Raw genomic sequence first — 13,172 nt, forward strand, 5'->3', positions numbered from 1 at the left:
GTATAATATATTTGTCCGATGAATACCCGTTTATCGTCTGCATTTCTTCTTGGTGTAGCAATTTTAATGGCCAGTAGTGTTTTTGAGGACGTTGGTTGCAGTTCCTAGTCTGAGATGAAGAGGTTTGCGTGGGAGAGATATTCGTAGCGGGGCACATCAAAGCAGTCAGAAGACTACTGATGAAAAAAATGGTGATATGATGCAGGGCTGTTTGGAATCCCAGGAAGGATAAAGGAGATTCCATGAGACCGTAGTTTGTGATGAAGTCATGAATGAGGTTAGGGCCGTGCTCTTTCGCGATTGAGTGGCTGGTACGCCGTCAGTGGAGATGACGGAGTGGCCGCATTAGTGACTGCTGGGGTGTGTACGAGAAAATCCTCGGGTCCTTTGAGCCGGAGCTGAAGACCACCGCGGAGGCGTGCAGTGACAGGGGACAGGCTGCTGTCGCAGCAGCGCGCGACAGACGCTGAGACAGTCGGGGAGGCTGTGGGGGTGGATGAGCGCTGGAGCAGTGGGGGTGGAAGGGGGCGGAGAGGCGGTGGCGACAAACAGAGGGGACGCCGCCGCGCCGGACGCTGTGCGTGGACAATGGCCGCCCGCTGAAACAAAAGAGGGCGACGCGGAGACAAAGGGCGGCGGCGCCGTGCCGTCCCCAGATAGCGGCGACGGCCGCTACAGACGACTTGTTTGTCCCCAGAAAGGCCGCGGTAGCAGAACAGCCGTCGCGCGTTGCGCTGCTGGCCAGATATTAAAGGTGCTGCGGTGTGTGTGTGTGTGCGGGGTGGGGGGGACAGCGTGCAGCGACAAATGTGGGCCGCGCGCTGTCAGCCCAGGGGCAACCGTGTAGAAACTCTTCCCTATTGTTCCAGATACTCCACAGGCTGCACGAAGACGGACCAAAAAGGAAATCTGCTGTGATACAAAGCTGCAAGTATTGTTGTGAGGAATTCGTCGGTAAGCTAGATGACGTTGGTTTTAGAACATTGTTTTTATGAAACAGATCTGATGATGGTCATTGAAGACCGAAATCGGTAATCTTGTGACCATAGACGTAAAGTAAAGGAAACTTATTGTATATACGGGTCACTGTTTTTCAGCGATAATGTCGCAGCTTGTGTTACACTGACTCATCAGAAGTATCCCCACACCTATTAATGGTCTCATCAAGAGTATCCCCACACCTATTAATGGATATTAACAACGTATGCGAAGGGATTCCGTTCGTTGCTCTGTTATTTTTCCGGATCATGTCCTCAAGGTCCGACTGCCTCAGACTTTTACTGTCTTCGATGCAGAATTGTCTACGATCGTGAGGGCACTAGAGCAGATGAGACATTCTTCCTGTCCTAAATTTCTTGTCTGTTCCGATTCAGTAAGTGCCGTTCACTCATTGTAACGTTTGTATCCAGCAGATGAAATAGTCCAGACCATCCAGGATGCCCTCCTCCAACTACAGCGACTGGGGAAGGTTGCAGCTTTCTGCTGGGTTCCGGGGCACGTCGGCATTCCTGGGAATGAAAGGGCAGATCTCGCAGCCAAGGAGGCGTGTCTCGCCCCACAAGTATCTCAGTGTGCTATCCCCTTGCACGCACTCACCTCGCTGTTGAGCTCACGGGTCATGCGTCGGTGGGAGGGTGAGTGGCTGGAAGTGACTGACAATAAGCTCCGCATAGTCAAGCCCACAACGCGTGTGTGCTGTACTTCCTTTCAGCCCCGTCGACGGGACGAGGTTCTCCTCACTCGGCTTCGAATAGGCCACAGTCCTATGACGCATGGCTTCCTGCTCCGGCGGGAGGACCCTCCAATGTGTGGTGCTTGCGGCGTCCAGGTCACTGTGCGCCACGTTTTATTGGACTGCGTTTTATTTTCTGACGAGCAGGCCGCGGCTGACTTGCCAGCGGACCTGGCATCTCTTTTAGGCAACTCTCGGACGAATGTGATAAAAGTTTTAAAGTTCTGTGCCATGTCAAATGTTTTTACAAAGATTTTAGGGAGAAGATCTTAATTTGCTCACTGTGTGACAAGCTCGCCCATATTTCATGTAAGTGGCGAGCCAATGACACTTTCCTGTGGCATTCTTGTTGCTACGTTTTCCCTTTCCTTACGTTTTACTTTCTTATGTAGCAGTTCACTTCTTTTCCTGCTTTCTTTGCGTGTGTGCTTCAGTTTTATTAGGTCTTTCCACATTCTTTCCTTTTAATATGTGTCAGGGCGCTGATGACCTCGACCTTGAGCGCCCGTAAGCCCCAACACACACACACACACAATAAGGTATGCGTTCACCTTTGTGATGGCTTGAATATCTCTCTGTGGTGGACAGGCATGTGGGCACCTCACATGAACTTCTGCCTCTATCTCTAAAGTCGCACCGCTTCATTTACATTACTGTGAAAATTGTACGCAATGGATTTAAAGAAAAATGATTATAAAATATGGTCCTGATTAGTGAAACTGAAGGGGACACATGGTAATTTTTTACTCCAAGATAACTCCTATTATTTACCACATAAAATAACAAAACTCCGCCCGAACAGGCTATGAAAGCTCAACGGTACCGACCGGCCGCCGTGTCGTCCTCAGCCTACATGTGTCACTGGATGCGGATGTGGAGGTGCATGTGATTAGCACACCGTATGTCAGTTTACGAGACCGGAGGCGCCACTTCTCAATCAAGCAGCTCCTCAATTTGCCTCACAGGGGCTGAGTGCACCCCACTTGCCGACAGCGCCCGGCAGACCGGATGGTCACCCAACCAAGTGCTAGCCCAGTCCGACACCGCTTAGCGTTGATGATCTGACGGGAGCCGGTGTTTCCACTGCGGCAAGGCCGTTCTCTTATTTCCCACTAAAGCAAAATTATTGAAAGTGTTCAAGGGATCTCGTCTATTTGAGTAATAGACAGAATTTGATACGATGGTAGATTTATTTATGAAAACATGAGTTAATGGAGCACATGTCTATATAACATAGTGAATATATTCTGCCTCGTGTTCGTGAGGTGAGGTGCTCTGCTGGGCAGTTCACAATGTTGAACCGCGAGTTGAATTTTTTGTTTTTAAAATTCAGTCTTAATCACACGATTTATGTTAGAAGAACATAGGTGACCGGTTTCGGTCATATCACATGACCATCATCAGACCCATGTCATCCTTGGTAAGTGGAGCACTCTTCTCAGCTGCTGTGATGTCAACTGATCAGTTGACATCACAGCAGCTGAGAAGAGTGCTCCACCTGCCATCTTCGAAGGATGCCATGGGTCTGATGATGGTCATGTGATATGACCGAAACCGGTCACCTATGTTCTTCTAACATACGTGGTGTGATTAAGACAGAATTTTAGAAACAAAATACAAAAAAAAATTTAAATTTTAATCACTGTTACAAAAATGTTAATTAAAATTGTTATGAGTTGAATTGTTTACTTGGATAACGTGAGCCGACTGTGATTATTACGAATGACAGTGATTGTGGACTGTACCCTGAAACAAACTACCACAATGCCCTGAAACTGGGCAACAGCTGCTGCTGCTGTGGACGCTCTAGAGATTCCTAGTGCTGGTGCTGCGAAATGCTCGCCGTATGCAAGTTGACAAGTCGAGATGCAGTGCCCAGGTGCCTTGGCGTCGGTTCACACGACGAACCTAATTCCCCTCCTATCGTTTGAGTCCACCTTCGCACCCAGACTCCAAAACGAAGTCCCTTCCCTGGTTCACGATTGAAATTCAATTACAGTCCCCTGCGGTTCACGGCTGATTCTCTGCTCCTCGCACTACACGCAAGTAAACGGCAAGCTCAATGTTGACTTTGTACCAACAAGCTAAAACCACCAACTCTGGGGTCGAAAAGAGCTCCTGTGCCAATTGCACATCCGTTCTTGCACTGTACAGCCTCCCTCCACAAGACAGGAAAAAGCTGTTCGTCCATTCCCTGTACATCTCGAGGCATCGAACAGGCCTTCACTGTGACGATTCGTGATGTCACGCTACACGTGCCAGTCAACACACTCTTCGCCGGCCGGGGCGGCCGAGCGGTTCTAGGCGCTACAGTCTGAAACAGCGCGACCACTGCGGTCGCAGATTCGAATCCTACCGCGGGTATGGATGTGTGTGCTGTCCTTAGGTTAGTTAGGTTTAAGTACTAAGTTCTAGGGGACTGATGACCTCCGCAGTTAAGTCCCATAGTGTTCAGAGCCATTTGAACCAACACAATCTTCATTTGCGTGCGGGGGAAACCGTGTGGTACTGCGCATCTACTTTAAAAAGCCGACGCAGTTCATACCAGCCTCACAGGAAGCTTCCCAGGAAACAACATGAGACCCCTGCCGAAACGATAGTATGCATTTCGTATCGGCCAGCAACAAGTGCTGTTCCCTTCTGCAGACGCAACTCTGCGAGAGAAGTTGTAACAACTGTTTTTTCTCTGGCTTCAGAGACAATACGCCATGATCCTGGATCGGGCTCTTCGCTTCATGTAGCCAGTCACACGCCAATGGCTCAGACTGAATCCACTACCCACTTTCTGTATATCAGCTTTTTTTTTTTTTTTTTTTTCTTTGAGTCATCGGTCTTCTGACTGGTTTGATGCAGCCCGCCACGAATTCCTCTTCTGTACCAACCATCATCATCTCAGAGTAGCACTTGAAACCTAAGTCCTCAATTATTTCATGGATGTATGCCAATCTCTGTCTTCCTCAACAGTTCTTACCCTCTACAGCTCCCTCTGGTACCATGTGAGTTATTCCCTGATCTTTTAAGAGACGTCCCATTATCCCGTCTCTTCTCCTTGTCAATGTTTGCCATATATTCCTTTCGTCTCCGATTCGGAAAAGAATCCCCTCATTTTTTACCTTATCAGTCCGCTTGATTTTCAACATTCATATGCAGCACCACATCTCAAATGCTTCGATTCTCTTCGGTTCCGGGTTTCTCACAGTGCATCTTTCGCTATTATATAATGCTGTGTTCCAAATGTGCATTCTCAGATATTTGTTCCTCAAATTAAGGCCTATGTAACAGCCATTACTAGTCTGATGTTCAAATGGTTCAAATGGCTCTGAGCAGTATGGGACTTAACTTCTGAGGTCATCAGTCCCCTAGAACTTAGAACTACTTAAACCTAACTAATCTAAGGACATCACACACATCCATGCCCGAGGCAGGATTCTAACCTGCGACCGTAGCGGTCGCGCGATTACAGACTGTAGCGCCTAGAATCGCTCGGACGCTCCTGCCGCCTTAGTCTGATGTCCTGTCCGCTCCGTCCGTCATAGTTTATTTTACTGTCTTCGCCTACGTCTATGTCATTACTCTACTATTCACAATAAAGTGTCTGGCAGAGGGCTTTGTGAACCACCTTCGAACTGTCTCTCTACCGTTCCACTCTCGAAAATCGCGCGGGAAAAACGAGCACTTAAATTTTTCTGAGCTAGCCCTCATTTTTCTTATTTTATAGTGATGATCATTTCTCCCCATGTAGGTGGACAACAGAATGGTTTTGCAAGCGGAGCAGATAGCTGGTGTTTGATATTTTATGAGAAGATCCCGTCGCAACCTAAAACTCCTTTGTTTTAATGATTGCCACACCAATTCATGTATTTTGTCTGTGGCACTATCTCCCCCATTTCGCGATAATACAAAACGAGCTGTCCTTCTTTGTGCTTTTCCGATGTCATCTGTCAGTCCCACCTGATGCGGATCCCACACCACACAGCAGTATTCCAGAGTAGGGCGGACAAGCGTGGTGTAAGCAGTCTCTTTGGCAGACCTGTTGCACCTTCTGCCAATGAATCGCAGGCTTTGGTTTGCTCTACCCACAATATTATCTATGTGATCTTCCACTTTAGGTTATTTGAAATCGTAATCGCAAAGTATTTAGTTGAATTTACAGCCTTCAAGTTTGTGTGACTTACCGCATAATCGAAGTTTAGCCGATTTCTTTTAGTACTCATGTTAATAACTTCACACTTTTCTTTATTGAGGGTCAATCGCCACTTTTCGGACCATATAGGTTGAGAGGCACCCAAATACCTTGCTCATACTGTAGCATCAAGTAGTCAGGCCTGCAAGATGAGTGGTCTGCCAAGCGAGTGGATTCATTCGTATTTATCAAGTAACATGAGCTCTAGTAATCACAATTAAGTTACAAATTATTCTCCTGTTTGAATATTACGCAACGGAAACGGATAACGCACACTGACTATTAGTAATTTACACAACTCTGACTGTTCACTACGCACTGGCAATACCACATTTTCTTTCTTATTTAATGGCTTTGATCAACACGTGGCCATCGCACTGAATATGAATGGCGCACACATTACTATTCGAAGGAAAAGGCCACCAATCTTTTTCTTTTCACTATCTTATTTATTCCGATAAATTCTATAACCTAAACACACAAATTCTATAATCTACAACAATAACACATGAGAAATTCCGCCCAGTGGGCATGGCTTTACATTGGTGATTCTCTATCTTATGGTCTCGTAATTATTTAACGCTACGGTGCACTTTCTGGATAGGATGGTGAATCTTTTGCTAAATCTCACACTTCGATTCTCACACCCATCATCACGAAAATTTCCTCCAGACCGAGTGGTACAAAAAGAAACATGCATAACCCACTGCCTCTGAAACTATCTTGTTACTCTCCCATGCCAACCACACATACTTAAATTTCATGAAATACATCACACTGGCAACATACAATACAAAGAATAGTTACAACGTTATAATCATATCACTTTCAGCTTTCCCACTTCAATTAGTATTTATCCCAGTTTCACACGACACTGCCCCACTTCGTAACTTTTCTTTCCTACTACGAACTCTGGAGGATATATGTACGTCTTCCTGTGCAATACAAGCCAAGTGGCGTTGCTGGATAGACGGCTGACTCACCTTACTTCACTCTCAGAGTATTAGAGTTTGAATCTAGCGTCACACGGAAAGATAACACGCAAAGTAATACTAAGAACATATTCGTCACACACGCGAGTCCTCAACTGATACCATGAACGAGTACTTCTCCTTATCCTTTGTCTCATACACAGATTGAGACTCACACAGTACTCACCACGTGGAAGTACTCGTCTCTAATTTCAAGTCCTGCACACGCCATTTCTTAAATATTTCTAACTTATAGTACACACGCTAGTAATTCAGCTTAACTTAAGCACTCGGAAGTATTTCAACTTATTGCTACACGTGGTTTCATTGTGACCGTTGGTCACTTCCGAAGATTACTACAATCCCCTTAATATTACCTGCCTGACATTTAATTCTCCCCACAAAAGTTCCTGAAATAGAGAAATTATTATTCCAAACTACTCTTAAGTATTTCACATGCATACCATGTCTCCACTCTTTTGTCTTTACGGAGCACACCTAAGACAGGTCTTACCAACACTAGATCCAGCGGCAGAGTGCTGAAACATGGCCGTTCTTCAGGTCCTCTCGCACCTCTGCCGAAGTGGGGGAGCACCTTGCTACCGTATTGGTCAGCCACATTTCAGGCGCTCAAAGGTCCGGTAAATTTCATCTCTTTGGTTCCACCAAAGGTGACCAAAGGACCGTCTCAAAGATGATCATATACTGCACATTCACTATCTGCGGTTAGCAGACGACCATACATTCATTCATTTCACTGATCTCACCAAATTGGGTGTAGGGATTTATTTTGTGGGAGTGCACCTGTGACCAATTAAATAAATAAATTGTCATTCTTTCCTACACTGGTATCCGGCTTCGGTGTATTAATTGAAATTGAGTTATTATTAGAAAAAAGTATGTTGTTTTGACAAGAATAACGAAGAATGTTGTACCTATTTTCAATGTCGGGCGGTACTGTACCCTTTCAAGGTATCTTATCAAAATCATTTTACAATTCGTTTTGGTCATCTGATGAATTTACAAACGGCAAATGACAGCATCCTCTGCGAACAACCTAAGAGGGCTACTCAGATTGTCTTCCATGTCGTTAATATAGATCAGGAACAATAGAGGGCCTATAACACTTCCTTGGGGAACGCCGGATATTATTTTTGTAGAATTCCTTAACTTCATCTACTTCGTGACCGTCAATGTTAATGTCAAGTTCCTCTCTTTTATCGTTTCTGTTACTTTTCATTATTTGTGTCTTTCGTCGATTTACTATGAGTCCATATTCTGTACTCAGTAGATTCTTGATTCCGTTCGGCAGATCTTATGATTCTTCTTCACTTTCATTGAGGAGAGCAATGTCAACAGCGAATCTTATCACTGATACTGTTTCACCTTGATTTCAGTTCCACTCTTGAAACTTTCTTTTATTTTCATCATTGCTTCTTCGATCTATAGACTGAGCAGTAAACCATAGTCATATAAAACACCCTCAATTTTTGTTTTTCATTCTGCTGTATGTTATTCTGATCAGCTACTTGGGTCCATGAGCTATTAAGCTGATTGTGCGATAATTCTAGAATTGTCGGCCCTTGCAATCTTTGGAATGGTGTGGATGATATTTTTCCTAAAATCAGATGGTATACCGTCAGACTCGTACATTCTACGCACCAACGTGAATAGTCGTTTTGTTACCACTTCCCCGAATGAGTTTAGAAATTCTGATGGAATGTTATCGGTCCCTTCTGTCTTATTCGATCTTACGTCTTCTAAAGTTCTTTTAAATTTTGACCCTAATACTGGATACCGTGTCTTTTCTATATCGACTCCTATTTCTTTTTCTATCAAATCAGACTAGTCTCCCCCTCATAGAGCTTTCCCTGTTCTCTTTCCACCAGTCTGCTCGAGACTGTGCATTTAACAGTGGAATTCCCATTGTACGCTTAATGTTGCTACCATGGCATTTAATTTCACCACAGGTTTTTTGACTTTTCTATATGCTGCGTCATTTCTTTCGACAATCATTTATTTTTCGATTTCTTCATGTTTCATTCAGCTATTTCTTCTTACCTTCCTTGCACTTCCTATTTACTTCATTCCTCAGCGACTCGTATTTCCGTATTATTGAATTTCCTTCAACATTTTTGTACTTCCTTCTTTCATTGATTAACTGACGTCTTTCTTCTGTTACCCGTGGTTTCTTCGCAATTATCTTCTTTCTAGCTATGTTTCTCTTTCCAACTTCTGGGATTTCCATTTTTAGAGATGTCCATTCCTCTTCAGCTGAGCTATTCCTTATTGCTCTACCTACAGCCTTAGAGAACTTCAAGTATATCTCATCATCCCTTAGAACATCCAAATCACTTTTCTTTAGACACTAATGCTTCCTGACTAATCTTTTATCTGTTTATCACTACTGAACTATGATCTGAGTCTACGTCCACTCCTGGGTATGCTTTACAATTCAGTATTTGATTTTGGGATCTCTGCTGACCATGATCAAATCTAACTGAAACCTTCTCGTATCTCTCGGCATTTTCCAAGTATACTTCCGCCTTTTGCGATTCTTGAACAGGCTATTCTCTTTAGTAGTTGAAATTTATTGTAGAACTTACAGTCTTTCTCCTCTCTCATTCTCAGTACCAAATCCATATTCTTCCGTAGCCCTTTCGTCTACTCCTTCCCCTATAACTTATTCCACTCTTCTATGACTGCTAGATTTTCATTTCCCTTTACGTATGCATTACCCTTTCAATATCCTCATACACTTTCTCTTTCTTGTCTGGCTTGCAACGTCGGCAGTGTATCGAACTATAGTTGTCGGTGTTGGTTTGCTGTCGATTCTGATAAGATCAATACTATCACTGAAGTGTTCAGAGAAACTCCCTCTCAGCCCTACCTTCCTATTCACAACGATTCCTACTTTCGTTATACCATTTTTTGCTGCTGTTAATATTACCCTACACTCGTCTGACCAGAAGTCCTTGTGTTCTTTGCATTTCACTTCACTGACCCCCACTATACCTAGATTCAGCCTTTGCACTTCACTTTTAAGATTTTCTAGCTCCCCTGAGACGTTAAAACTTCTGGTATTGCACACCACGACTCGTAGAACATTATCCTTTGATTGGTTATTTGATCTTCTTCCCATGGTCACCTTCCCCTTTGCAGTCTCCTCCCGGAGATCCGAATAGGGAACTGTTCTAGAATCTTTTACCAATGGAGTAATCATCAAGACACTTTTCCAATTACTGGTCATGTCTCTTGTGGATACGCTTTACGTGTCTTTAATGCAGTGGTTTCCATTTGTTTTATGCATCCTCATACTGTTGATCTTTGCTGATTCTTCAGCCTTGAGAACTTTCGTATTAGAGATCGTTTACTGCACGCCTCTAGAGCTTGCGGACAGGACATCAGATTAGGGCGGCCGGTGTGGCTGAGCGGTTCTAGGCGCTACAGTCAGGAGCCGCGCGACCGCTAAGGTCACAGGTTCGAATCCCGCCTCGGGCATGTCTGTGTGTGATGTCCTTAGGTTAGTTAGGTTTAAGTTGTTCTTCGTTCTAGGGGACTGATGCCCTCAGATGTTAAGTCCCATAGTGCTCAGAGCCATTTTAACAGTCTCTAGCGACTGGACACGCTCACCAATTCGTTCCTGTTGCGATGTGTACGGCAACTGACTACTGACAGTAATCCTCCAAAAAATGGTTCAAATGGTTCTGAGCACTACGTGACTTAACATCTTAGGTCATCACTCCCCTAGAACTTAGAACTATTTAAACCTAACTAACCTAAGGACATCACACACATCCATGCCCGAGGCAGGATTCGAACCTGCGAACGTAGAAGTCGCACGGTTCCGGACTGAGCGCCTAGAACCGCGAGACCACCGCGGCCGGCAGTAATCCTCCCCCAACCCCTAACTCCTACACGGTTCCCTTCTTACGTGGCGTACGCGAAACACCAATGACGTCACGAGTGCTTCGCCTCGCGACCTTTGCGCACAGAGGGCGGGCGTCGCATTTCAGACGGCCTCTGGCTCAAATTGTGCCCCCGCACTCGTCGCCGTAATCCGGATTAGAGGTGGGGGTTCTCGACAGGCGAGGATCGGATTACGCTCGACGCAAGCACAGATCTTTACCGCAGCTGCTGCCTGGATGCTTCCACACGGCGCGTAACTCTGCGAGGCTACGACGCTTTTGATTAGACAAGCTCCTGTTTCTGAACAATTCTGGTTAACCACCACGAACGCACTACCCCCCCCCCCCCCCCCCCCGTCCTCCTCAGACATACCCTTGAATATTCAAAGAACAGAACGCTTATGTATAAAACAGTTTCAAACGTCTGATCACCAATGAGTTAATTTGTTAAATATTGGACGTCAAGAACGTAAAACTTTCATGGTTGAGGACACAAAGCCCTAACTGGCATCATCATCTCCTCCCACGAGTTAGGTGCTGCAGTCACCTGTTCCGGTATCTGTCATCATCCATACACTAATTAAGAGTTGTACCTAGTTCTTCCTTTCCAGTCGGCTGATAATTCATTATCTTTTTCGGCAATCTATTTTCTATCATTCTATCGACGTGATCCTTTCATATCACTCTATTCTCTTCTGTCTTGTCAATAACTGCAAAATTTTTTAAATCTGATCTTTTCATTTCATTCCGTATTTTATCGATTTTATTACAGCCTCTTTCGTATCTCAAGAATTTCTTACTGTCCGTGTTCCAGAACCATATACAAGAATAGGTACAGCCATGACTTTAGTAATTTTACTTATCATTGCATGTTGTGTTTCGGCAGAGATCCATCATCAATTCTGGGGCATCGAACATAGGAAATAAAGCGTTAATTCAGCAAAGCTTTGCACCTCAAATATTTCCAGAACCGTTTAAGATACTGTAATTTCATTTTCATCTAAATAAACTGTCAAAAAATTGTCGTATCGTGTATTTTTCATAGCAACGTTAATTGCAGATATATCGCTGCCAACTTCGCTTCTGCAGATGGAACTATTGCAATTTTTGTTTCTAGTACGATAGTTACAGAAGAGATGAACGATTACTAGTTTTTTACTAATAACTAACTGAGAATTTGTCTGTTTTACATATGAAACCGGTTGCTGTCTTGTGTGGAAGTTCTTGATTTTAACAACAATAACAAAGTACGTCACGTCACATAACGAGGAAAACATAGACTGATGCACTGGCGCGATAACAGTACACAGAAGACGCAGAGCGAATGTCAGCGTCATTCTGTCTGCGTCATTCTGTCTGCGTCATTCTTGTGTGTCGAGTCCTGCTTAGTTTGGGAAAAAGTCTTTCACCAACCAAGATAAACTAGACGTGGTGCTTCTCTACGGTGAGCGCAGAAGTACCGTATTTTACGAAAAGAAGACGCTTCGGACTATAGGAAGTACCTTAATTTTTAACCATTTTTTGTTAAAATTACATTTTTTTCCATTTTTATTATTAGACAGCAAAGCCACACTAAAAAAATCTTAGTTTATAAAACCGATCTGACCTTCAAAATTCCTGAAAACAGTCTCCTTCTTCTTATACTTCTTCGTCGACATCGTTGTCCTCTTCATATACAGAGTGGTCCATTGATAGTGACCGGGCCAAATATCTCACAAAATAAGCGTCAAACGAAAAAACTACAAAGAACGAAACTTGTCTAGCTTGAAGGGGGTAACCAGATGGCGCTATGGTTGGCCCGCTAGATGGCGCTGCCATAGGTCAAACGGATATCAACTGCGTTTTTTTTATATAGGAACCCTCATTTTTATTACATATTCGTGTAGTACGTAAAGAAATATGAATGTTTTAGTTGGACCACATTTTTCGCTTTGTGATAGATGGCGCTGTAATAGTCACAAACATATAGCTCACAATTTTGACGAACAGTTGGTAACAGGTAGGTTTTTTAAATTAAAATACAGAACGTAGGTACGTTTGAACATTTTATTTCGGCTGTTCCAATGTGATACATGTACCTTTGTGAACTTATCATTTCTGATAACGCATGCTGTTACAGCGTGATTACCTGTAAATACCACATTAATGCAATAAATGCTCAAAATGATGTCCGTCAACCTCAATGCATTTGGCAATGCGTGTAACAACACTCGTCTCAATAGCGAGCAGTTCGCCTTCCGTAATGTTCGCACATGCATTGACAATGCGCTGACACATGTTGTCAGGCATTGTCGGTGGATCACGATAGCAAATATCCTCCAACTTTCCCCACAGAAAGAAATCCAGGGACGTCAGATCCGGTGAACGTGCGGGCCATG

At 44.1% G+C, this 13,172-nt stretch overlaps 1 protein-coding gene across 1 annotated transcript in view; it reads left to right on the forward strand.

The window, feature by feature from the left end:
- The first annotated feature begins 496 nt into the window (after positions 1–496).
- LOC124716678 (myoglobin-like) overlaps positions 497–13,172 on the forward strand; it is a 200,150-nt gene continuing 187,474 nt past the window's right edge. Inside the window, exon 1 of the mRNA XM_047243216.1 lies at positions 497–762. Coding sequence (XP_047099172.1) covers positions 497–762 — 266 coding nt within the window. The remainder of the gene's footprint in view (positions 763–13,172) is intronic.

The sequence above is a fragment of the Schistocerca piceifrons genome, chromosome 9, assembly GCF_021461385.2.
Source record: "Schistocerca piceifrons isolate TAMUIC-IGC-003096 chromosome 9, iqSchPice1.1, whole genome shotgun sequence".
In the NCBI taxonomy this organism is placed as follows: domain Eukaryota; kingdom Metazoa; phylum Arthropoda; class Insecta; order Orthoptera; family Acrididae; genus Schistocerca; species Schistocerca piceifrons.